The following is a 27,320-nucleotide window of genomic DNA, read 5'->3' as shown; positions in this document are numbered from 1 at the left end:
ATATACATACTGTTCTAATTGTAAGTTAATGAGAAAAAGTTATTCAGTTATTCATTTTTATATTACACCCTTTTAATTTCTTTACACTTCCGGTTCCGATCTTCCGGTTTCTCTTTGACAAGCCACTTTATTTATAGAGTTTGGCAGGTTAAACTATTCTGCGCGCAGAAAACAAAATTAGTTGCGATAGAAACGGAAAGTATTAAAATTGTATGGGATTTACATATAACAGAAAAAAAAAATTATATTAGTGTAATATTAGAAAGCGAGATTTCTCGCTTTTATTATCTAATATTCGCGTCATGGTTGCTATGAAAATGTCAGTTCAGTGGTGATTCATTCGTTCATTACTTGGCTTTTCTTCTGTTTTTTAATAGGACATTCTGCTCATTGGGCAGGTAAGTGTATATAAGATTTTTGTTAATTAGTAAATTTGAAGTATTAACAAATGACTTTCTGCACTTGTATTTATTCATGTGTTGTACTTGTCTATATAATGATGTAGTTAAAAGAAAGGTTAAGTAGGTTAGAAAGAAAAATAAATATTCTTATTATCGGGATGTTACATGAATTTTTGAACGTATAATGAGAACTATAGAAATTTTAAAATATTTTAAATTATATAGATTTACAATTGATTCTTACATTAGCTTTTATTGTTATAACGTTTGTAATAATAAAATAATAGAAAATATTTGTATTTATAACTTTATTGAAAAATTGTCTATATATGTTATTAGTAATTAATGAATAACAATAAATATTTTTGTTTGTACGTATTAAATTTAAATTTGATTTTACAAATAATGTATAAAAATTTCAATTTTATTTGAAATATAATAATTTTATATTACATGATATAATTTTTTAATTTTTAATATTTTTTCATATGTATTATATTAATGTATTATATGTCTGTATATATATATTATATATGTATTATATGTCTGTATATAACATATATAAAACATTATTTATATTATAAATTTTATATTCAGGATGATGGAAGAACCATTGAGTCAAGGTGCTTCACCATCTGGTGATAGCAATTTCTCTGGAAGTGGAGAATTAAGTTCCACTACTATAATGAGCATAGATGAAAGAATGTTGGATGTTAGTTCGCGACATTCTTTAAATGTTCTTAGAACTCCACCAACCAAGAAAGCAAAAAGAGTGAGATTTTTTAGAAATGGAGATAAGTTTTATACTGGTATTGTGATGGCTGTGACGCCAGAAAGATATCGCAGTTTTGATAGTTTAGCTACAGATTTAACAAGAGCTTTAATATCAAGTGTCACTTTACCTAATGGTGTTAGAGCAATATATACCATGGATGGGAAGAAAGTTCAAAGTATTAATGATTTAGAAGATGGTAAATGTTATGTAGTTTCTGGACAAGGAGAAATTTTTAAAAAAGTGGAATATTCATCTACTAAAGTAAGAAGAGGTAGTTCTTTATCTGGACTACCACAATCTCCAGCAGGTACTGGTAGACAAATAAGTGCAATACCATTATGTGTAAAAGCAAAAATAATCACATTAATTCGACATGGTACAAAGCCACGTAAAGTTGTACGTCTTTTGTTAAATAAAAGAAATGCTCCAAGCTTAGAACATGCGTTGGAAGCAATTACAGAAGCTGTTAAATTAGATTCTGGAGCAGTAAGAAAAGTCTATACTCTTTCGGGACAACAAGTTACCTCTTTGGAACAATTTTTTGAAAATGATGACATCTTTGTGGCTTATGGTCCTGAAAAATCGAATCAAGAAGATTTTGAATTAGATTTTGAAGAATCTAAAAGTGTTCAAAGCTTTCGAAGATGTCCATGGACATCAAAAAGACAGAGTGGTCCAATGCCAAGAATGCCACGTAAATCTGGTAAAAAAGTGCTTACTACGCCACAAGTGCGAACACCTAGTCCTTCTTCACTGATATTACCACAGCCATTACGTTTACATTATGCAGTAGGACACGTAATTGGAGAAGGAAACTTTGCTGTCGTTAGGCATTGTTCTCATAAGTAAGTATCATAAGATAATTATATATAATATTAATTATTAAAAATAATATTCTAAATTTCATAAAAAAAATAATTTGTAGATCTACAGGTGTAGAATATGCAATGAAAATTGTAGATAAATATAAATGTCAAGGTAAAGAAACAATGTGGGCAAGCGAGGTATCAATTTTACGACAAGTTTGTCATCCAAATATTATTAATTTGATCGCAGAACAAGAGACTACCGATCAATTGTTTTTAGTCATGGAACTTGTAAAAGTACATTTTTACACACACACACATATATAATATATATATATTATAAATCATAAAAATTAAAATTAATGATAGAATAATTTGTATTTATTATTATTTTAGGGTGGTGATTTGTTTGATGCTATTGCTGCAGCAACAAAATTTTCGGAAAGTGAAGCTAGTGTAATGATTGGACATTTAACATCCGCATTAGCTTATTTACATTCACATCATATTGTACATCGTGATGTTAAACCTGAAAATCTTTTAGTTGAAATGGATGGAAATCATGTTAGATGTTTAAAATTATGTGATTTTGGACTTGCCCAAGTTGTAAGGGAACCTTTGTACACAGTTTGTGGTACCCCTACATATGTAGCACCGGAAATTCTTGCAGAAACGGGATATGGTTTAAAAGTACATTATTTTTCTAATCAAAAAGAGAAATATCTTTAAAAGAATCGGAAACGAAAAATATCTTTAAAAAGATACGAAAGATAAAATGAATTTATACTATTTCAGATTGATGTATGGGCAGCTGGTGTAATATTATATATCTTACTTTGTGGTTTTCCACCATTTGCTTCTCCTGAAAATAAGCAAGAAGAATTATTTGAACGTATTTTGAGTGGTCAATATGATTTTAGATCTCCATTTTGGGACGATATATCAGATTCTGCTAAACAATTAATTTCAAACATGTTACAAACGCAACCTGAATTGAGATTCGGTGCCGAAGATGTACTTGATCATCCATGGCTAGCGGTAACTGTCATTATACGTTAGTTTTATGATAGAAAACCTATTTTATTAATTTGCATGGCTTGTTCTTTTATTTCATTTTATTTATTATAATTTTTTTTTAAATTGAAAGTAATATAAGGAAATTGTTCTAGTGTAGCAACGATGAAGTCTTCTTTCTTTGATTGAATAATATTGAATTTTAATTATTCATAATTTTCTATCAATTTGCTTACAATGTAAATTTATTGTCACACAAGATAATACGCTCAGCTATTACATGGCTTTATATTTTTTGGCTATTTAAAAATTAAATGCTTTAAAGAAGGCTTCTGTAGTAGTTTGCTGTATCTGTAGCAGAGCTTTTGTTTTTCTTTTGTCCCGCCTCTGTATATCAGCAGAGCTTTCTAGGCGAGCAGACCACAGCATCAACACCTACCAACCCGCCGGAGCAACACTGGTATCAGCGTGAGCCGATAAAATTGGCAATTTTTGAATTTGACTTCTACAAAAATCCAATTCGAGGTGATAGTTCTCAAGATGAAGTTGATGATGTTTCCGATAACAAAACAGATATTAGAAACAACCGAAGTGAAGTTTTATCGTCAATAGAATCAAAAAGCATTGATTTATTTTATGACAAAGTTCAGAAAAATTAAGTTATAATGAAATTGACTTTAATAACAAAAATTTTAATGATAAAACATTTGTGTCCCTTAGTGCAGATTGTTTACAATTTCAGTCGAATAATGAACAATCTTATAAACATTTAATATAAAAACCAAGTTTATCGCTGTTTAAAAACCATCGCATAGTGAAACTTGTTTGAACAGTATTCATAAAAATGTTAATTGTCGGTGCAAATAGATAATTTAATATTGCTAGAGAGAAAGAGAGATAGATATCAAAATATTCCTACAATTTAAATTGTGAGTTGTAAAGACAATTCAGTTCGAGTGTTTTTTCAATATAAAATAAAGAATTTTGTTTGCAAGAATTAATAATATTTCGCGTATTGTTAAATACAATAGACACCGATATATTTTTAAAAACTTAATTTCTTTTTACCAAATATTGTCTCAAAATTTATTATCTAAAAAGAGCGATGCAATTATTTATTGGTAGTAATTAGCAATTCCAATAACAACAATGAAATATTAGATAGGTTTCACCATACGCAATTAATATAAGAACAAATGTCAAATTTTACGCGAAATATAAAAATATAAATGACAACTTTAAAAATATTAATTTTTATCACGATGAGGAACCAAAAAAAAAAAAAAAATAGTAATGTATGTGATTCATATAAAAATGGTTGTGTAAATGAGGTTTTATAGTGATTAAATTATACAGAAAATTCTTTTTATATAATCATGAAAAGTCAGCAATAGAAGTATTAGAATTTCGTACAACGTTAAAAGTAAATACATCAGAAATTTCTAAATCGCATATACTGATGTATTACTTTTAATAGTAAACATTATACAAAGCAAAGATTTAATTGTTTTTCATTTCAATTTATAGAAAATGATTTGAATGATAATAATAAATGAGAAAATGATTTTTGTTTAAACAAAAATCATAACAATCTTTTGTAAAAAATTTAAAACTCTACATGATAATGAATTGTACAATGAAAAACGGACAGAAAGATTCAGCTTATAATATATTTTACAATTCTTAAAAAAAAGATCACGAAATATGTATGATAGTTAAGAAAAAAATAAATGGAAAAAAGATCGGTAAGATAATCGGATGAGAGATATAAATAGATAAAAAAAAAAAATAGTGTTACAGCCTAGAACATGATTATAAAGAAAACTCGAAGCTCAGTTGTAGATAGTACAACAGCTGCCAGTAGAAGCAAATTGAACAAGCAGTGTGTTCACGTCGAATCTAACATTTTTAAATCCAATTTTAATGGCCGATGGAAAAATGATAATTAGATATATTTATACATTACACATGATCGATGCGGGACTAAAAACCGCTAAAGAGTCCAAAGTTCTAAATAATAATTATTTTAATGTAAGTGCAAAGTCTATTTAACCATGGATGTGACGTCATTTGTTCTTAAATATTGAAGAGATTGATATCAATAGATCAATAATTCAGATTAGAACAGGTGAGCTTCACACGTGAACAAGACATGCCAAATGCATTTAAGTAGTTTATTTTATATTTGATATCTATTATTGTACGTAGATCAAGTATTGAATTAAACTAAATGTAGAAATTGCTTTGTTCTTATCGAGGCATAAGTAATTAGATGAATATAATTGTAGAACGAGGTGAGAACTGTATTATTAACGCAAAAAATCCTTGTGACAAGTGACAGAGGGCGACAGAGAGTGGATAATTATAAATATTTGTGTAGCTTGTTACATACGCTTGCTCAAAAGTAATTCAACTGTTGCTAGAATGAATATTTTTATAAAGTACTGTGAGTGGTATTACATTAAGAGCAATAAAAGTAAAAGTGGTGATAATTAGATGATGAAGAAGAAAAAAAAAAATCTTAGAAAATATCATATCGGATACGAGTATAAACAGAGAATTGATTCAAAACATAATGCTTTTCAAATTATTTTTATAAAAATTATGGATTGTAAATTTTGCATGTATCTTTCTCCCTTTGTCGCTTGAAGATACTTTTATGGTTACCCCTACTACAATTTCCATATTTTTTAATGCAATTATTACTATTTACTATAAGGATGTACATATATAATAAGTAAGAAGTTTATAAAATATTATTTAAATATTACTATTATTATTTGTTCTTATAATTTGTAAGTTACGCATAAAAAATTAATTTATCGTACTAGGATTGATTCGTATGTAGACGATAATAATTGTAATTTTTTTGTAAGCACAATTAATTCGTAAATGTATACGCGATATTGATCATAAGTCAGTGTTGTCCACAAGTGAATTTTCTCACGTGACTTTTTGTCCTATCCACGTCATTCTTATGATAAGACAATAGACAATATAGATTTGATATAACATCGTTTTTAATTTTTTCTATGAATTTCATTTTTAAAACAAATTACGATACTTAAACTTTCCCAGAAAATATTTGTATATTTTTGTGTTAGTGCGCATCAATCGGTATCCTTGTAGTAACGAAGATAGAACGAATAAAATTCTGTATAAAATTCTAAGCTCAGTTTGGATAACACTGACTGTAGATTATAGAAATTTAAAAGTGATTTATGCCAAATATATGAAATTCATTATTTATATTATTATATACATGTATATGTATTTACACACGCATATACGATAAATTTGGTACCTTTGTTATTTCCTTTACTTCTTTTTTCATTTTTTTTTTTTTCAATACATACGCGTATACTTTCGATCTGACTGTTGAAATTGTACTTTTTTTATTTCTGGTAAAATATGAATTAAAAAAATAAGTATGATAAAAATCATTACAAAATTTTGATTCATAATTACCCTGAAAACCATTTCTTTCGATATATTTATAACTTTTGAAGTTGTTGAAGAATCATTTGTTGAAAATTTTAATATTTTATTTTAATAAAACTTTTTAATCAAAAATATTTTTATATAATTTTTTTATCCATTTTAGAGAGACCGATTTTACATATTTATATAGAGACTGACTTTTTCTTTAGTAAAAATTAATGTGTAGCTGAATTAATTTTAGCGCTTGATTTTAGAATAGTAAATATGGCTAAAGATTAATCTCGAATACGTTAAAGACACAACTTATGCAGTAGTGGCTTGAAAATCGTATTAATTATTTTCTTATCTTATGGAAAAATATTTTTATTATTAAATTTGTAATTATCATTAGTTTCGTTGTAACTTAACACTTACAATGATTCGTTAAATTAAAGATTTATCAAAATAAGAAATCAATCGATTATTTCGAAATTAATTCGGCGACGATGATCGTGGGCTATATCCGATGTTCGTGAGAGACGAGTGATTCCGAGCGAATGTGCCGGTTCGCGAAGCTGGCAATCAGTCTAGTAAGTTCAGTAGTAGGCTCGCGCGCCTGCTGTAAGGGTGGCTGCTTGGCACGCAGCCTGCAGCTCGCCTTTTTCGTGCTTCTCTCGCTGTCCTATCGCTATCCTTTTTTTCTTTTGTATTTAACATAAGCCGTCCTTCGCATTGCCATTATGTTTTTTAACGGGGGAAAAAAATTTCTATTAAATTGTATTAAACTAAACATATCGTAACAGGTGCGTGTGTGCGTATAAGTGTGTACAAAGAAATTAATACATATCAGTAATAGTTGACAATATAAGATTCGCAACACAAGGTTTAGTGCAAACTAGCATAAACGCTGCTCTGATCAGGTGAGACTTATAAATTGTACAACTTTAATGTTTCGAATAAAATTGTAGATAATTTTTTCAAAAATTTCATTGGCTCTTAGACAAAATTTTCGTTTTAGTGTATCGCAATAATGGACATAAAAATGCGTACGTATATCAATAATAATAATTGTTGACATAAACATATAATGATATTACAAATTTATGTTTATATTCTGATGAACAATATTCGTGTAAAGTTTGTCATAAACTTGTAAATATTTGTCAATTTGCATTTTTTTTTATTCATTGTTTAAATCTAATTTTATTATAAAATTAAATAGCTTGTTGTCGTAATTTAGATTTCGATATACGTTTAATTCGTATTTTTATTCTACTGTTTCGAATGAAAAATAGCTTCAATATAAAGTCAATGGTAAATGTATGGTAAAAATATTGTCACGCTCCGATTAGCATGCAATATCGATTAATGTTAATGATCACATATGAATTAAAGGGATATATTTTTGATGGTAAATAATTACGGATATATTTAATGTGTACGTTATTTAATGAGTAAGTTATTTGTATAATTTATTATTATTTATTATTATATATTTTATATTAATTCGTAGTATTAAATTTAATATTATTGTATTTTAATTTTATTTTTCGATACGTTGCAATTATAAATATATTGAATGTAAATTATTCATATAACTTGCAATATAAACTTTTTTCATTCTATAAATAAATAAAATAAAAATGATTAATTAGAAACAGTTAATAAATAATCATTTTTATTTCTGAATATTTTATATTGAATATTTCCATAATTGGAAAGTGAACACACGTTTTGTCTTCATCGTCTTCCGAAAGCGATTGATCTTACCAAATTTGGCGAATTCTCAGTATGAAGTACAATCTTTTTCATGTCAACGACGCCTTCGTAAGATGATTGCAATACACATATGCAATCATCTTGCATATACAGATTTAATACAATGTAATATTTTATGCAAGAAAAATATTTCGCGTTAAATATTTTTCTTTTTTTTTTTTTTTTAAATATCTCGTTAAATTTTTTTTTTTCACGTGAATATCTCTCCAAAATTGTATGATTCATATAAGTTTTTTTTAACAAAGGAAGGACAAAATAATTTTGCTTTTTATAACGAAACATCGAAAATTAAAAAAATGTTTAGGTCAAATTCGATTTAAACGAATCTAATATGTTTGATTTGCAGGTCACGTTTGCTTTTGCACGTTCATCGAACGTAAACACGACGTTGACTTGGCCTTGTTCTTGCTGCTCTCGTTTCAAGTATAAGAAACGTGTAAACAATGCAAATACACTGCATTTTCCGAATGATGAAAAATAATTGAAAAATAATTTTCACTCAACCAAGATCTTTTTAATTATTGTTTCGAGAGCTTTATTCGTATTGAAAAATTTTAAACGAAATGAGAGATTTCAAATATATTGATTTTTTTATATCGTCGAATACATCAATAAAATTATCTCAATAATATGATTATGATATGATTATAGATTCGATATAGAGCGATATATTCAAATATGTAGTTGAAGAATACGGTATAATCTTTCAATTCGATACAAGCTGCGGACACTTAACACATCAACGTTAATTTGTTCGGTCGACTGTTAGTTAAGGTTTGGTTAGCGTGTTTGCCGTGCGTATTTAACGTACACGCACGTTAAACACATTGAAAGTGATGAATATAGCTTTGCTTCCTCGTTTCTCGCAGGCATCGTAAGCAAGTACTTCGTCTCGTGTGTTTCTATGATCTCTCATCTTATCAACTGAGACAAGGATCTGTTAGCATAGCAAATTCTTTTTTCCATCAATTGTTATTCCTCTCTTCGATAACGAGACGCCATTTTCATCGTTTAAATACGAAATAATACAAATTTCAGAAGAAATATAATTTGTAACTTGCATAAACGTATACGAATTTCAAAAAGATATCGAAAGTTATTGCAACTATAATCCTAACCATAGTTCGATAAAATAACGTATAGTAAAATTGTTTCATTGTTTCGAGGAGAATTTATATAGCGGAGAGCGTATGTAATCATAAAATACTACATGATACGGTAACGGTAGTTTATGGGATTCGCTATGTAGATGGGTAAAGGTTATGATGATTTATCTGGTTTGCGATCTTTCCTATCCTCAACCCTGTGCTCGTAATCATTGTTTCGGGCCATATTGTTGGCTATCTTTTCAATATCCGTAAAAAATTGTGATACTTAAACGGCATAATGGAGAGTGCACGGAAACTGTCGTGCCGACGATCCATAGTGGCGATAGCGAGAGAACATGGCCAATAACATCGTTAGACCGGTCAAGATGGTAAAAATGTCGTTGAATCATACTCGACAACGTTCAGATTCGACTGTTGGATTTTTCATTTAAGAAATTTTCCTTAAGCAAACTTTTGCTGTTTAATTTTCCTTTCAAAATAATTCGTCGGAGAACGAAAAGTCGTCTTATTTTTAAGGTTAATAACAGATGTCGCGACTATCGCGCGGAAGCATTACGGATCGGATTATACATCGAATCAGTTGTTAATAATCTCCCTGGAGAATTCACGCGACTCTCGCTCGACTCTCGTTATCAAATCTTTTCCCTCGCGCAACACCTTTGATAAATCACTTTCTTTTACTTTTTTCAGAGTGTTGCGTTCCACGTTACACGCATTTAAGAGTCAAAATCGACGACAATGGTATACATAATGAAACGCATAAACAATGGGTAAAACTTCTCTTTCCTTCTCGTTCCCTGTTGGTGGTTGGCAATGCACAATGGAGATACAAAGGCTGTTCGACCGACAACGGCACTTTATGGGGCTCATAAAGCGATAAAGACATCCGTACAAATGTACACGCTTCGTGTAACACACCATGCACTTCCGCGCTATCTCACCTGAGAAATGTTCTCGTAAGAAAAGTGTGTGCATCGATGTTTTTAGTCTCCTCGAGGTAAATGGAATAGAAGTGTAATAGGATATACGTAAAGAGGTGAAACGGGAGTATTATTCCCAGTATTTTTTTACATATGCTCAATTATGAAAAATGTGTTACAGACTATGTTTAATTTTTCTATGTTATTAGGACAATTGAAATTTATATATATATATATATAAATATATAAATTTTCCTGTATTAACGAAAATGCGATCGACGTGGAAAAAAGTTAAGATTCGGAAAGTAGAATCAAATTCAAAGCCGATATTAGCAAAAGGAATTTTTCGAATACAAGAGGTCAACGAGTTTGCCTCGCTTGACCTTGCCGTTAAATCATACAAGAAGAGATTCCTTCGTTGGTGGTCCTCGTATAGTCCACGCTTATTAATGGTCCAGTCCCTCAAGAACAATCTCGCAAAGTTATCGCGATTATTTGTGCATATTTACCGAATTCAACGTTCATATTCTGTATAAATTATATTGGCGACAGCGGCTGTATGTATAAATCAGCCGAGAAATTGATTTCGCTAAAAGATTAGACAGAGAAGACGTTATATCTATATTTATATAAATCTTCGCCAGATTTTCGTTTATTTCGAGTCAAGATGAAGGTATTTGATTGGACAACGATCGTGCAACCGGTGTTTCGTGTTTTGCATTTTCGAATTATTCGAACGGAGCGTAACAAGGTTTCTGGGATTATAGTACGAGACGTTGCGTGTGTCGTGGCATAATCGAACACCGTTGAGAATACAAAGGCTGGTCAAGATGAAGATAGAGCGTAATTTACTCGATTCCACTCACGCTTAATCGTAGCTACTACTTACCGAGTACTTATTCAACATCGATGATGTCACCTTTTTTATTTTTTTTCATTTCATCTTCCACGCAGGAAAATAATTAATATACGTTTCTTATAATTAGTAAGCTTGCGCAATCGTTCCAGATACAGTTGGAATCTTCCTTACCAATCGAACGCGATAAAATATTCCGTTAGAAGCCGTCGTTTCGGTTGAAGTAAAATTATCCGTCGAATTTATTAGAAATCTCCCTGCTACTTCCAAACTGTCGTGCAAGTGTCAAATCGAATTTTCTCGGTTACATCCGGCTTGTGAATCATCATTTCCCAACCGGTGGACGTAGAAGTGTCTGTTTCCGTCTTTCCCCTTGTTTTTGCGTCTCCTCTCCTTCCAATCTGGACGGTTAAATAAACTCTCTCTCGAAGAGAACGGTCTTTGTAAGATTTGTCGAGAAAGAAGGGAAAGGAGAAGAGGAAGAAATGGAACAGGGCACGTAGGTAGATAAATGGCCTGCTCTCTTGAACTTTTCCGATAGAGATATTAATCTTTCTCGGGGAAGCTCCTCTCCTCCGTTATACTCCTCGTCTTTCAACGTTGACCAATATTCCCCACCATCTTCGTTTATATCCGCGTTACGTCCATCTTCCTCTTTCGAATATTTTCCCGTTCCTGTCTCTTTTCGCGCGCAACGTACAACGCTGTGAAAAATAGAGAATACCATATGTCCACGTCGGAAGGGAAGGAATACAAGGCGCGACAGATGGATCGGGCGAGCTCGTCGATCCTTAAAAATCGATTCGAACGATTCGTGTTTTTTTTTAATACCCGTTAAAGGAAAATACCAGTCGTATTGCTGTCGAGACGATAAAAAAACATTTTCCAAACGTAATACATATCCGGATACGTATCCGGTAGATGATTACAGCGGTGGTGTTGGCATGGGTGGCGTTGTCGTGACGTAACGGTGTCGTTAAAGGCAGGTGTGAGAGGAGGTCCATGCTTTCTACCCATGGAAACAAATGCGCCGTGTTAATACATATATATATATACGCAAGTTAGGTGGTGGGTAGAATGCATGTGCGCACACTCGCGCGAAAACGCGTAAACACAGAGGAGAAACACGTTCACCTACACTAGGAGGGCGACCGAGTGGGAACAATATAGTGTTCCATGGGGATGCATGGTGTGGCACAGAGCGTAGAATCGCCGCGAGTGGGGACAGATCGATAGCAAAAGGGGCCTTCCAGACCTTATGGTGCCTCCTCCACCTCCTCCTCTTCCTGTCCCTCCCTCCACCTTCTTCCACGTTCTATGAAATTAACGCGCGTTTGTATCCTAGTTTCCGCGTCGACGAAACTTTTTTCGACCTCGAATCGGGTCGAAAGATATTCGTACACGAATATTTTAACCGGATGTTTAATTACGTTTGAATCGTGCCTTTTCTTTCGGGTTAATTTTTAGAAATTTTATTCTAGTATTATACGTAGATACGTTGCTGTTAAGTGAATGTTAAGCTTGCGAAAGAAACGAGGTAAAGAGACGGGGTGGGTGTGGAGAAGGTTACATGAGAAACGATCTGGTATCCAGTGGCGTGGCAAGGGAACGGGGTTCGGATATAGTGATTAAAGCGATACTTCCGCTGGTCGTTATCGAGCCGCGAAGATAGCATCGCGGTTCTCGATCACTGTCAGACGCGAACCCCTGACACCATACCAGAAAACCCCCATACCGATGTACGCGCTACTGTTATGGGAATCACCTCAAATTCCAACCTCGCCCTCTTTACCTTTCCTTCGTTTTTTCCACTATTATATTATTGTTGGTTCGTTTTGCTCGTTCAAATATTTTCTGCGCATAATTTAAATTATACACGGTTTCGTAATCGATAGAATCAAATGAATCGATGCAGTTGGAAGTGGTAAGAAATATGTTATATCGCGATCAATTAAACGGCTTCTTGATCGAAACGGTTGATGAGAATCGCACTCGAGACTCGAATATTTTACCTCTTAATCCTTGCCCGAGTTAAATTAATCGCAACGATGTTTTTCGATCGAGTAATAAAATATAAGTATCCCCTCCTCTCTATTATTATACATCGCACCGTAAAATCTTCCCATCTTTCTGGTAATTACTTTCATCTCGATGCTCGAGCGCGATTTAAACCGATGACCCAGAAAACAAGGAAACTAATCTCTCCACCGTTAATCTATTTATCGTTGTGTAATAACGTATCCGAAGTTGCGCAACTCTGTTTTAGGAGAAAAGTGGGGGAAGCAGCGGTGGTGGGGATACGCGAGGCGAGTAACGAGCGAGGGGAAGGGGTGGGGAGAAGGAGATAAAGAAAAAAGGTAGGAGAGATACTCGGCCGCTGGCCGTGTGTACGTGCAACGTTCAACAGTTCGAACGTCGAAGTTTATGGCGCGGTGCGGGGGGAGGGGAGGGCGGGTGTCGAGCCTCATTAGACAGCGTGCATCGCGAGGGGTTGCCGCTTGGGACTGGGATGGAAGTGCGTACGACCAACCGGAAACTAACGACGTTACCCCATCGGCCTTCCTTTTACGCCCACGTTTTCGATCCTTGCGCGGCCTCGATCGATGCGCGAGGTTAAACGAAGGGATACGAATTCGACGATTAATTTCGGATTAATCTTAAGTCGTTTTCGCGCGGTTCTCAAGTATTGGCATTTTTTTTATCGTTTTTTTTAAATTTAAATTTAAATCCCTTTCCACTCGAATCTATGCGATAATTAGAGATTCTTGGCCAACATTTTGACTCGAACGGAGACGATATTTATTTGTGATTTTTTTTTTCTAGAATATCGAATAGATAGATTTTATCTCGAACGTCAACGATTCTATCGGCCTTCTTTTACGTCTTTTCGATCCCTGCGCGGTCTCGATCGATTAATTTCGGATTAATCTTAACTCTGAGTTTTCGCGCGGTTCTCAAGTATTGGTGAATTTTTATCGTTTTCTTTTTTTAAATTTAAATCCCTTTCGAATCTATGCGATAATTAGAGATTCTTGGCCATCATTTTGACTCGAACGGAGACGATATTTATTTGTGATTTTTTTTTTCTAGAATATCGAATAGATAGATTTTCTTATCTCGAACACCAACTTCTTTTCGATCCCTGCGCGGTCTCGATCGATTAATTTCGGATTAATCTTAACTCTGAGTTTTCGCGCGGTTCTCAAGTATTGGTGAATTTTTATCGTTTTCTTTTTTTAAATTTAAATCCCTTTCGAATCTATGCGATAATTAGAGATTCTTGGCCATCATTTTGACTCGAACGGAGACGATATTTATTTGTGATCGATTTTTTTTTAGAATATCGTGTTGAATAGATTTCCTTATCTCAAATTGGATCGCGATCGCGGTATTGGTTCGAGTTTAACAGCAATGGGAATATTATTTTAATTAATTCGAGCGAAGACGAGTTTAATTTTTCCTTAAATTAAATATCGAAATTATTTCTATTCATCAAGAAATCGACGATAGAAGTAAGATAGCGATGAAAATAGAGATGTAGTATAAGAAGATGAAAAATAATGTGAATGTGAGGGCACGTTGAGAAGGATTATAAGATTCGGTGATACTTGCATATAAAAAAAAAAAAAAAACTTGCATTGTCGAGAGTTCGAAGCGAAATATTCGATTCAATTTTGTTCTTTTTTTTTTTACTTCGAAAATACATAATTTCAAACTGGCAACAAGGTTCTATAATTTATGAAATTGGGAATAGGCGGGATGGCTAATAGGCGAAGTTCATTTGCCGCGTATTAACGGTGTTATACTCGCGGGGACAAAGCGATCCTCGTTAATCACGACAAATTCACCGTGATTAATTACGCTTTTCGCTCGATTTACCATTCCGTGATCGCGAGCCGCCCTCTCTTTGTCGCTCGCTCCGCCTCTTCTTTCTCTTTCTTCCCCCACCCTCCTTCCTCCTCTTCCTCCTCCTTTGTCAACGTATAATCGAGAGGAACGCCGCGTTTTGTCGCGAGAACGAGATCAAACCCTCGCGTTTCTTCTTCGCCTCCGTTTTGTGTGTCGTTCGTCGAAAGAGTACGCAAGACTCTCGAATAAAACTCTCGAATCGTCGAGTCTCTTTGATAATGATTTTTCTCCGCGTTTCTCATTGGGATCAACCCTCGAATCCGTCTCTCTTTAAGATCGTAACGTAACCCTCCTTTGAATAGCTCATTCATCGTGTTTGATGTAAAATTTAAAAAAAAAAAAAAAATGGCTGACCGATAAAAATATCGAATTTTTCGTCGCAAAGGAATACGAGAACAACGAGGGGGATTCTTAAAAGAGGCGAGAAGCTTCGTCCCTCCGGCCGGATGTGTCATTTGGTACCTGGGTCACGTAGCTGTTCGTATTGACAGGCCAACCAGCCAGCCACCCTCTACCCTTCTCCCGCCCTCGCTTCGAATCTTGTTTCAGGCTTTATCCAGATTCAGGGGAACAATCGCTTCCTTTCCTCTTCCGCAATAAAAGCAAAAAGATCGTTCTTAATTCTTAATTTGATCGCAATCTGTTTGTCGGAAAATGATGGAAAGATTTTTATCGAAATTATCAGATAATATTTTTAATATTTTTCCTTTATTTTCAGAGTACTTAGCGTAGCAGATATGATACAGCGATGAGCCTGCAGGCACAGGCTCAAGCACAGCGCTCTGCGAGGTACTCCCCTCAAGAGACCATCAAGGTAAGAGAAAATTATATTTACGTTCACTTTTCTTTCGATGCGGTTAATATTTCTTTTACGAGCAGAGGAAGATAGCTTATCCAACGAGGAATCGTGGATATCGATATTTTTCGTTTTCATCTGCATATTCTTCTTCTGAAAATTCATCGTCAACGTCGTCCTACGCCGAATTATCGCTATTCGTATTCCACGAGTTTTAACGTAATTAACGCGCCAGCCCGATATCGTCACACGCGATTCACTCCTCTCCCTCTTCATCATCGGGGTTAATCCTATACGTGTTCGAGTGTACGCGACCTTGTATTACTTCCTGCCTGCTCTCAACTCGAGGGAGAATCCAGAGAGAAAAGTGTATGCGATTTCGTAGCTTTGAATAAATTCGTTCTTCGAGGAGAATATTAAACGACGATCGAAAAGTAAGGATTTTAAGCAAAATTGCGTGAACCAATTCCCAATGATGCAATAAATGTACGTAAATTTTCGATAGAACGAATATCGAGGAAAGAAACGAAATATCGAAGCAAAAACGATATTTCATTATATTTTTCCCTCGTAATCACGCGCCAAAATATCCATAAAGTCCAGTTTCATTAAACTCGTAAACTCGATTAGTCAACTAATTACGATCTTGGCGCGATATAATCGCGTACTATCTATCCGGCACCGCGTCTGGTTATTAATTAAACTTGCAAATCGACTAATCGGATAATCGATAATCTCTAATTACACACACGGCCGTTCGAATTAATATCAAATCCCGTTATGCAATCGAAATCGAAAAATCTTTACGAAAAATCTTCGCTGCCGCGTGCTGGGTTTATCGCTTTTCGACCGTGCTGTCCGAGAAAAAGAAACGGAGAGAGAAAGAGAATACAAATTCCCGACAAAATTTTTAATTATTTCAGTTGAACGTATGAAATGCAATTAAACGAGTATAGTCGAGATAATGAAAATGATAATTCCTTAATCAGATTCTTTATAATAAAATTTTTTTTGTTAAATAATAATCGCATAATGTATTACGCCATTAAATATGACATTATTGCTAAAGTGATATTTTACGATTCTTCTTTGTATATAATTGCAGATTATCAAATAAAAACTCAAAACTCCCTTATAATATAATATAATATACGATGTATCTTTTAGAAACGTATAGATACTGTTGTTGCTAAAATATCACCTTCATCTTATCCAAGATGTATTAAAACATATTTAATCCCGACCATTAGTATCAATAGTTGGCAAACTGCAATAAAGTGTTATATTTATCCGCGTACCGAGCATAATTTTCCACGCGAATGCGCTCCCGGCTCGCCGCTTTTTCCTAACGACTGTCTTAATTAATATTACCCAGGTTCGCTGTCCGTGTACGCGATCGCGACCTTGTCGCTCCCCCTTGCTCCTCGTTCCGCGGATAATTTTCCGCGCCAATGCTTCAACTTTGCCCCCGCTCCTCCGCACCACTCGTCCGCCCCTCCTCTTTTTTTTCTCCGCCTTCCGTGGCTCCCTCGACACGTCGAGAGGGACTCGGTGCGGATGACAAAATGCTGAAATTATCGCCCCTCCAACGATATTTCCTCGCGTTTTTTGCTCCATCGTTGGAGGACCGTTGGAAACCATTAGAACCGTTTCATTCGTCGAACATCGCGCTCGTATTTCAAATGTTTGTTTACTCTCGCTTCTCGCGCTGACTCGTTCGTCCTTCGACAAACGAGCGATTTCTACTTATACAAGCGGACGAAAGTTTAACCGTTCGGTTTAAGTTCGAGCTTATCTTTCCTCCGTTCTATTTCTCTCGAGAAGAAGGGAAAGAGTAGCGGCGTGGTTAATTCGTTTTGGTGGAGCGAAAGAGGGCCGAGATTTCTTCGTTCTCCTCTCGGACGAGACAAACTGCTTCGAACGACAAAGACGAAGAGATTTTGGGTGTCGAGGGTCGGCCACGCCCCGGCCACGAGGACCAGATGATACACCATTTCGCGACCCTCTTGATACCTGCCAAAATCCCTCGATACCTCCGTTGCGCGGATAATTAAAGATACAACGCCACCGACGCCAAACAGAACCCATTCTCTTGGATCGCTTCGGGATCCAACAACACGGCGGAGTAGGGAGGGGGTTGAGAAAGCGGTAAATTAGCTTACGCGCGCAAAATCTTACTGCCAAACTCGTCCCATTCGATCAATTTTCACCGTCTCGCTCGATTATTTCTTTTGTTAAATTTACCGAAAAACGCACACGATCCTGTTTCAATTACTTATTTACCTTCTCCATCCATCCTCGTTCACACGATTCAGATTTAAAGTTTCAATCTCGATCCACCCATCCATCCATCCGAGTTGAAGAAGAAAATTAGTTATTTTGCTAAGTTTTTCGATTCAGAGTTTCAACTCGGTTAAAACGAGTTGAAAAAGAAAGTATACACACGATTCAGAGTTTCAATTCGATTAAAACGATACTTACCTATCTCCTCGACCCATCTATCCGAGTCGAAGAAAAACGTACACGCACGTTCCACGTTCATTCAGAGTTTCCAGAGAGTTTCGAAACGATATTTACCTACCTTTTGCTCGATCCATCCGTTTATCCGTCCATCCGAGTTGAAGAAGAAAGTTGGTTCGATCGCGGAAAACGAAGAAAGATCTCGGAGAGCGCGAGAAGGTAAAAGTTATCGCGGAAGGGAGAAGGAACGTGGGGTAGAAAGTGGAGTCGTGTGAATGCCCTAGCGAGCGTAGTTTGCTTGGTCAGGCATCGATTAACCATTCGAGGATCGACCTAACCATCGTTCCGGAATCGCTTCGATATCTCCGTGAATGCTTCTCTCCCTCCCTCCCTTCCTCTTTCTCTCTCTCTCTCTCTCGATACCCTCGACGCGCGTTTCTCCCACAACATATTGAGCACACGCGGAACAGGAGGGTGGTTATCGTTGTATCGTCGATATATCGCGGAATATCGAGATACGATCGTGTGAGATTTCAAGTTACGAGTTTCTACTTTTGTTTGTTCGTTCATGTACGGTGGATGCACTCGATAAATTGAGCAAAATTCGTGAAAAATATAGAATTAAGTTCAAGTAGAAGTGTGGAAAGGATAAATTTAAAGACGGTAGAATTAATGGAAAAAATAACATAAATAATAATGGAAGAAGGTTCGAATATACAGGATTAAACGATGGATTATAAGCTGCATCAATTCTATGTGAGTTGAAAAAAAAAGGTTACGTGGGTTCAAAGAATACTTGATAAAAAAATATATATAGTAAAAATATATTTTAAAAGATGGAAAGAGACACGTTGCTTGGCCTCTTCCCTCTCCGTCGAGATTTTTATATGTGGGGAAATCGATTGTGAAAGCGATTGCGTAATCGTTCAAACGCGGCAAGAAGTAAGAAAAAAGGATTAATAGTGCGTTCACCCTTTCGCGCTCTACGACTTTTTCAATCGAGCGAAGTAGCAGCAACTCGAGATGATTTTATACGTCATACATGTGACGAGTGCGTTACTTAACGTGAAATGATTTTATACGCTTCGTAATAAAGAAATAAAGATCTAAGGAACCTATTCACAAATCACACATTGATTACTCGAATCACTCATACTCCGCGAATAGTCGTTCTCCTCCCCAAATACCAGGCTTGCATCTAGAATTTTTGCTATTTTGAAATTTCGATCAAACACAAATTTTTTCTCGATATGGAATAAAGCTTGTGACACATAACATAATTTTTTGAATTCATCGCGTATGTGTGTGTGTGTGTGTGTGTGTGTGTGTGTGTGTGTGTGTGTGTGTGTGTGTGTGTGTGTGTGTGTGTGTGTGTGTGTGTGTGTGTGTGTGTGTGTGTGTGTGTGTGTGTGTGTGTGTGTGTGTGTGTGTGTGTGTGTGTGTGTGTGTGTGTGTGTGTGTGTGTGTGTGTGTGTGTGTGTGTGTGTGTGTGTGTGTGTGTGTGTGTGTGTGTGTGTGTGTGTGTGTGTGTGTGTGTGTGTGTGTGTGTGTGTGTGTGTGTGTGTGTGTGAGAGAGAGAGAGAGAGAGAGAGAGAGAGAGAGAGAGAGAGAGAGAGAGAGAGAGAGAGAGTACCGAATTGTGTAAGATTAGAATGAGAGAGATTTGGTTTGAAGGAACGGCAAGATAAGCTTTTCTCCCCGTCCTCCCCCACGTTTTTCGCGTTGCCGAATTTTCCGCGCCCGTGGCCACGTGCCACGATAAGCCTTTAATCGAAGATTAATATTACCGGGGTTGTTTGACGGAACCCCTGTCACGCATCGCGATTAAGGGTAGGCCTTACGTGTCGCGAGCTATTCCCCCTCTCCTTTAATCCCGCCCCCCTCTTTATTTCTTTTCTCCCACGTTTTTTTTAATGCTCTCGATATGTCGCGAATAATTTTCCTTTCGCACTTTTCTTTTCTTTCTTTCGTTACGTTTGTTTGCTCTCGAGTGTGATATTTCTTTAAAAATTACGTTGAAAAATATTTATTCTTTCGATTTCGTGATTTGAGGGGAAAGAGAAAAATAGTTGTCACGTTGAAACTGCTTAATCGGCTTTCGAATATATCAAGCTTATACGAGAAAGATATGAATAAGAATATTTCCGTATCGCGATTAACGAGGGTAATAAATCAAAAGTCGGTATTAATTGCTGTATCAACAGCACTGGAGAGAGAGAAAAAGTTTACATATGCACCCCGCTAATTATTCCCTCTCCAGTCCATAAATCATATTTAAGTGAAACGTAACGCTAGTAACGTAACTAAGGGCCACATCTGATTACGTTATTCCCGTTGAAGCGCGTGGTTCTTCGAATTTCGGGTCAAACGCTTTTCGAGTCTATGATATCGTTATTACCAACTCCTTCCTTAAAACCGCTTAATTTAAAGGGAATTGAAACGATCTAATTTAGTTGTCCAATTATGATTCGACGAATGTCGACGAAAATATCCATCCATCTCGTCGAATTTAAATATAAAAAAAGAAAAAGAAAAGTTTTCTTGTTATAGAATTTAAAGTCTCACTGAAATTTTATTCGTGGTTTTATTATTGAATGTTGCCAGCACCACCGCTATTTCGTAATTGCTACCTATTTGTATTTCTTCGATACGTTCTTCGCAATTACGTATAATTAAATATACTCGTTCAATTAAATCCGTACATTTTATATTTATTGTTTTCTTTCCCAGTCAACATTTCTCCGCTTCTCTCTAAATATAGGACTCGCGTTTAACGCGCGATGAATAATATATTTGACCAACTTTAATCAGGAATTTAAATTCTAAAACTTTGGCTAAAACTTTGAAACTTCGAATCTTTTGAATTCGCTATCCATTCCGTTACACCTCCTTTCGAGAGAGAGAAGTTCCAAGCTTATTCGCTCTAACTCCCCTCCCCTCTCCTCCCAGTCCCGTGCAAAACATCGTTACGCGTCGACTGGCCTACAACTTTAATCGCATTAAAACTAACGTCACGCGCTTAACGAGTTCTTATCTTTATTAGAATTAAGATAAAGTGGAAGAGCATCGACAACGACGTTGGTCAGTTATTTGCCGGGAGAAAACATTGCTCGCGTCGCGGAAAGTTTTGAAAAGTTTCCTCGACCTTCTTTTTTTCACTCGTTCGTGAATCCACTCGGTCCTCGCTTTCGTTGTCGCGAGAATTGAGAATCAATACCGGTGGAGGAGTTTCTGCAACTTTACGCGAGGAGGACTTTGGAGGAGGTGGTTGGAACCACCCGTGCCTCCAGAATTCAGGGGGTTTCGGGATATTTATGTGACAGCAGCTGTAACGTTCCAACCCCTGGGTTGGCTGGTTGGTTGGTTGGCTGTTTCAAATTCTAAGTAGTAACGCTGTTTCTTTAGGATATCTAAAGGGTATCTAAGGAAAATATCGCGGTCCCAAGAAGAAGAAAAATTTCACTGCTCACCCAATTCTACCCAATCAGTTTGGTGGAAGCGTGTCTTGGGAAAACTTTACGTTTCAAATCGCTCGGTAGATGAGAACATTTTTCCTTTGAAAAATAAAATAACGTGTATCGTAATTTATCGATAAATAAATTATCAATAATCGAGAGATTCTTCTTTCTTTTATTTCAAATTATCATATTTGAATCCTTTCCTGTGTATCTATGCACAGTACTATTAATTGTACTTTATTCCAGTGTATATGTACACTTTTGGACCGTATGTACTGTCCGTTCATAATTTCCAATTAAAAATAATGGAGAGGATAATGGTGAAACCGTGTATAGGCACCGCATTAGCAGCAACGTGTGAGATTTAACGTTTGAGGAAATCCCTTAGAGTTTCAAATTTATAAAACGAATAAAATTTCTTTTTTCCTTTTTTTACAATATCGAGACGGACGAATATTTACGAAAATAAACTATAGATGGGATATGTATTATATATGGAAGATGAAGGAAAAGATTAAGAAGAAGAATTTCTTCGGGATTTAAAAATATATTTAACAGGGTGGAGATATTCCGGGCACGAATTTGAAACGAAATGAAATTACAAATTTCGAGATGCCGACAGAAAAAAGGTAAAAAGCGTGTTCGTTATCTTATGCATATTCCATGTCACGAAATTTTTAATAATCGTCATTCAGTTCGCGTAAATAATCTCGTGGACGCGTTAATAATGGAAGGAGGGATGTCCGTAAAATTTTATCCATAATCGAATAAAATCTGAAAATCTGAAAAGTTTCGTTTCCCGTAACGTAACGTGAAAGGAAATCGAGTAGAATGAGATAATCTGTAACCAGACGTCGAGTTTTGTAATTTAACGTATCGACAATTTTCGTATATTTTTCTGCGTTGATAAATTGGAAAATACGAAAAAAAGGATATCTTTCGTTAAAATTCTAACTGTGTCAATTTATTTTTTCTTTTTTATCATCCGTTTCTGAAACTAAAAACCAAATGTCATGTTCCGGAATTAATGAAACATCGATCGATAACGGTTACCGACGCATGAATTATCGAATCGTGACGAGAGGTAACGAGCGAGGTAAAAGAAACGTGCATGCGAATTCTCGAAAAGCGGAGGAGCTAAGGGAGAGAGAGCTTAGCAGAGGCATGCGTGACACTATGTGACGCGAGGGTCGAGAGGGTCGACGGGAGAGACAGTGATATGACTATAAAACCGCCTTATCCTTTTCCGTATTACAACGGGCCTTCGATACTCGCGTTTCGTTTACCCACTTGTTCGCGTGTTAATGACCATTGGAGAATGCGAAATGAAAAATTGAATATTAGTGGGAGATAAACACGCTACGGGGTCAAGAATCAAGATTAATTAATTCCAGTTTCCAACCGGCGGCACTGACGTACTTGCACGTGCGTGAGCGTAATCTTGTTCCAACAATTAGTCTTTTTGCGAAACGTTCAAACGCACGATTCCATTTGCGGAAATTAATAGTCGCGTTTTAACTCGATAATATTTCTGCAACGATAAACCTAACAACAAACGTGTAATATCGATAATTATAAATTGAATTTATTAAAACGAACCGATATAATATTATCGATAATTTTTTATCGAAAGAACGAGGAGAGGAAGATTTTAAAATAATTTTTTAGAATTAGAAAACTTTGGGGAGAAAGCTTTGCGAAACGATCAATCTTGTCTCCGTTAATTTGGTTTTAATTCGTCACTCAACTCTAAACTCCAAGCGTCACGTTGTGAAATGGGGGAGGGGGAAGGGAGTTTAATTTATCAACACAGATCTGCGACCTGTTAACGCGATTTCCTTCGTTAAGGAGAAGAGAAAGTGATACGGGTTGAAAAAGCTCGAAAAGAGGGGGAAAAAAGGCAAAAGCAAGAGGCACGATCCCCTTGAAAGTTTAAAGCGAACTTTCGCTTTTCCAGCGTCGATCCGTTGGTAATGCCCTCCTCCTCGATGTGCCGTTCTCCATTCCCCTATCTCCACGAGTCAAGGTAATACTCGGCCGCAATAAACGCGGACCAAACATTTCCCGCCTCGTGATGCGCATGATCTAACGGCCACGTGGGAAAATCCGCCCCCACGCTTCGTCCCGTTTCCTCGACGCGAAAACGTTACATCGCGAGAGAGCGCATCAAAAATGCCACGTTTTTCCTCTTTTTCCCCCCTCTTTAGATGCGCGATTCGTGATTTCATTTTTACGCGATTATGATTTCATTTTGGATTTAAACGATATTGGATCGATTCCTATCCCGAAAGAATACGAGAAAACTAAACTAGAGAAAACTTGCATCATCTATCAGTTAATAAGTTATAATTTGCTTGCTTTACTACGATAAATCAATTGCTTACAATTACTAATTCGATCGAAATTATTTGAAAATTCATTCCCGTATATTTTTAACTTGATACCATTATTTGTCCAATTGTTCTCTCTAATATTTCTAATATTTTTTACGCATATATGAAATTTGACCTATGTTTCTCTTTATCGATGGAGAAAAACATATATAAAATTTTTACGGAGAAAATTACTTTTTGGTATCCGAATGGCATTCACCAGTATCCTTCTTTTTTTCGAAAAGCGGCAGGTAGTTTCAACGTGGAGGGTGCGCGCGTGCCGGACAAAAGTTTCCCAGGGGTTTGAATTAATGGCAAATCCATAGTGGGAGCAGAGCGCGCGTAAGCTCGTTCGAGCTACCCTCGCAGGCTCGATCTTCCGTTTTCGTCCAATGCTTCGAAAGCTCCATCTCTCGAGATAGGTCGGTAAGTCGGAAACTTAACCTTCGTTCGGTCGAGCACCGCTTATCCATCGAGCGTTTCACGATTGTCGATAAATTTGCATCGAATCTAATTGCACAACTTCGAGAAAAATAATAATATTCATTTAAAATTTCGTAGTAAGGAAGAGAAAAAGTTTAAACTTAAATTGCTTCAAGATTCGTCACAAAATTCGTATAACCATTTTACGTATAATGCGTATTTTCGTTCTTTGATTTGAAGCTTTAAAATCCAATTTATTTCATTGTCATTCTCAATGTTATCGATTCAGAATAAGCTTATGCATAATGATTAAAATTTTTAACCAATAATTTAATAAATCTTAATAACTACGTAAAAAAATAATCGTTGCAATTACACACGTAGTCAATTATCTTAATCTGTTGTAAAATTTATAATTATAAATTTATAATTATCACGGATACGATAATGAATCGTATACTCATTGCTTGAAGATTGCTGCGAATTGGAGATTCACCTATGCAAACATTTATTTCAAATCACGTTAAATCTTTCTTTCTCTCTTTCTTTATCGTTCTCCACAGATTGCTCTACGGTTACCGTACGAAAATATAAAATATCGATAATTACGATCCCGATTGAAAATGTCATCAATCTAATCACTCGAATCGCGACGTGTGATTCTAATCACGTAGGAAGGGTGCGCATAGGAAAATGCTCGTTTCCTATCAAGACTCGTTTCCCTTCCAATTCAATTTGCCCGTCCGATCGCGCCAATATTGTTAGTTAGAATTGTATAATATCGTATGCGTTTACGCGAGCAAAGCGTGGACTAAATGACGCATGCACGCGTGCACAGCTTAAGCCGATTGAAGGGGACGAGGAGAGTGGGGGGAATTGGCAAGTGATGCGGAGTACCACGGATGGGTGGGGATGCTTATTCCTGTGTCAAGCTTAATCTTCGGACGAGGCTGGGCGGGTAACCTATAACGGGATGTGTCGGGATTATAAGTTGTAAGCTCCGACCCACGGAATCCCATTCGTTAATACGAACGAGCTTGTGGTCAACCCGCAAGTGGATTCGAATTTTTTTCTTTTTTTTTTTCTGCTTCGACGGAAGCCTTCTCCTCTTTCGCGTGTCAACCGGTGGGGATTATCTTTATAGCGTTTATTAATTGATCGAAATATTAAGAAAAGTTTCTTTCTTCGTCGATATGTTTTTGTATTTTCGAAGATGTAGAATATTTATATGAGGGAAATGTAGAACGAATTTGAGCTCGTTGAAAAAGTAACTGGTTAAAAATTTCAATAAAGTAATTATTTATTAAACATTTATTCTAATAGTAGCTAATTATAATCGATTCGCTTTTCATATATATTTTTGAACGATAATAAATTCTCAAAGTAACTTTATTCGTAACTATTACATTTCGCCCATCGTACTGTTTCGAAAGTAAGATCTATTCGGCACGGATCGTTTGTTTCTCGAAGTCACAAGGGGAACTTTCGATTCTTCTTTGAACCGTTATGATCATTCCTTCGCAGCGTGAGTCATATCTATGAAATATAGTCCGTTCTCTCGACATTTTCCTTGTTAACGTCTTAACGATAAAAAAGCCACCGTTTCATTTCTTTCTCTCTTTACACACGAATCTACTTATTCGATGCCTCGGTTTTCGCGGATTACGCGGACATGCTACGATGTTTCTATCCCCGGAAGGAATATAATGAAGGATTTCGTTAAAATCTCCCCCGCAAATCGACGTCAAAATATATCCTCGCGTATGTACATAATCCAATCCATCTTTTTTTTATTTTCAACGTTTATGCTAAATTTCCAATTTCTTTTTTCGTTTCACGCCGATAACGAAACTCGTCCATCGCAAACCGGCCATATTCTTTCTCTCCTATTCCTTTACGCTTCGGATGAAAAGTTAGGGGATGAGCCGGTTACGACAATTGGGTGGAGACCAACGACGAGATTTTATCCAAATGGTATTCTCGAGCGTTCGCGTCGCTCGAAAGCAATAAGATAAAGAAAAAAAAAGGTATCCCATTATCCCTCGTCCAATAGCCTTCGAAACATTTTCTTTTTATTCGTTTCGCGCTCTCGCAGCGGATTCGTCATTGTTGAAGAACGTACGTATGTTAGGAGGGAGGAGGGGAGAAATCAGCTTTGTTTGCTCTCGGTAAAAGAGTTATCCTCCGATGAATAAATGGTTGAAAGAAAAAGAATCGAAAGGGGTTTGTTTGGTCTATATAGGTATATATATCGGGGGTGTCTCGTGGAATTCATAATGCCGTATTGGGAGTGTTGCAATATGTGTACGATCATACACCAACCCCGTGGCCGAATGTAATTAGTTTTTAGCCCCAGAGCTATGATAGGGGGTTGGCCTAGTCCTGGTACGCTTTTCCTAGCGATCCGACGCTCGAGGGTGATTGTGCGCCAAGGGGTGGTTTCAGTTTGCCCGAGGCACCCTCGCCAAGTGCATCCATTGTCCCGGTGCAAGAACCCAAAAATATCCTCTTATCCGTTTCATCGACCACCGAGTCGAACCCGATTTTTTTCGCCAGAAAATTTTCTACTTTTTTCCGTTTTCTCATCGAACGATCGAATCGAAGCGACTCGATACTTTGGATACTTGCTCAAAAGTGTTTTCATAAGTAATTTTATACGTATGTGACTTTTTTAATTAAGTGAAACTGTGAAAAAATAATTTTCTATTTTTTTCTTAATTTTCTATTTTTTTTTATGACAAAAATGAAAAATCGAAACAAATCGAAACACTTTTAATATGTGTTTAATAAGTGTTTTCATAAATAATTTTATACATATGTGA

The 27,320-nt window shown here is 35.8% G+C and overlaps 2 protein-coding genes across 5 annotated transcripts in view; both read left to right on the top strand.

Annotated features, from left to right (window-relative positions):
- The first annotated feature begins 87 nt into the window (after positions 1-87).
- On the top strand, positions 88-6,269 carry LOC108001071 (serine/threonine-protein kinase GA29083). Of its 3 annotated transcripts, none has more exons than XM_017061905.2 (6): positions 88-398; positions 999-2,021; positions 2,102-2,279; positions 2,379-2,672; positions 2,778-3,020; positions 3,408-6,269. In XM_017061905.2, exons 2-6 carry the CDS (start codon positions 1,000-1,002, stop codon positions 3,474-3,476), a joined length of 1,806 nt encoding a protein of 601 aa, XP_016917394.1. In that variant the 5' UTR covers positions 88-398; position 999; the 3' UTR covers positions 3,477-6,269. The 3 variants fall into 3 exon arrangements, with proteins under 3 accessions (XP_016917394.1, XP_016917393.1, XP_016917392.1); XM_017061904.2 differs by having other exon boundaries at positions 3,398-6,269; XM_017061903.2 differs by having other exon boundaries at positions 3,395-6,269.
- A 522-nt stretch (positions 6,270-6,791) lies between these two features.
- The window catches only part of LOC108001070 (protein sickie), a 144,796-nt gene continuing 124,267 nt past the window's right edge, over positions 6,792-27,320 (top strand). The window contains exons 1-2 of one of the 2 annotated variants that reach the window (XM_017061897.3): positions 6,792-7,336; positions 15,708-15,803. In XM_017061897.3, coding sequence (XP_016917386.2) covers positions 15,738-15,803 — 66 coding nt within the window. In that variant the 5' untranslated portion in view covers positions 6,792-7,336; positions 15,708-15,737. Of the gene's footprint in view, positions 7,337-10,081; positions 10,302-15,707; positions 15,804-27,320 lie in introns of those variants that run through there. The other variant, XM_062073127.1, reaches the window with a different exon arrangement.

The sequence above is a fragment of the Apis cerana genome, linkage group LG3 (genome assembly GCF_029169275.1).
Source record: "Apis cerana isolate GH-2021 linkage group LG3, AcerK_1.0, whole genome shotgun sequence".
In the NCBI taxonomy this organism is placed as follows: domain Eukaryota; kingdom Metazoa; phylum Arthropoda; class Insecta; order Hymenoptera; family Apidae; genus Apis; species Apis cerana.
The sequence above is the reverse complement of the archived record's forward strand: the minus strand, read 5'-3'. Positions and strand labels throughout refer to the sequence as shown.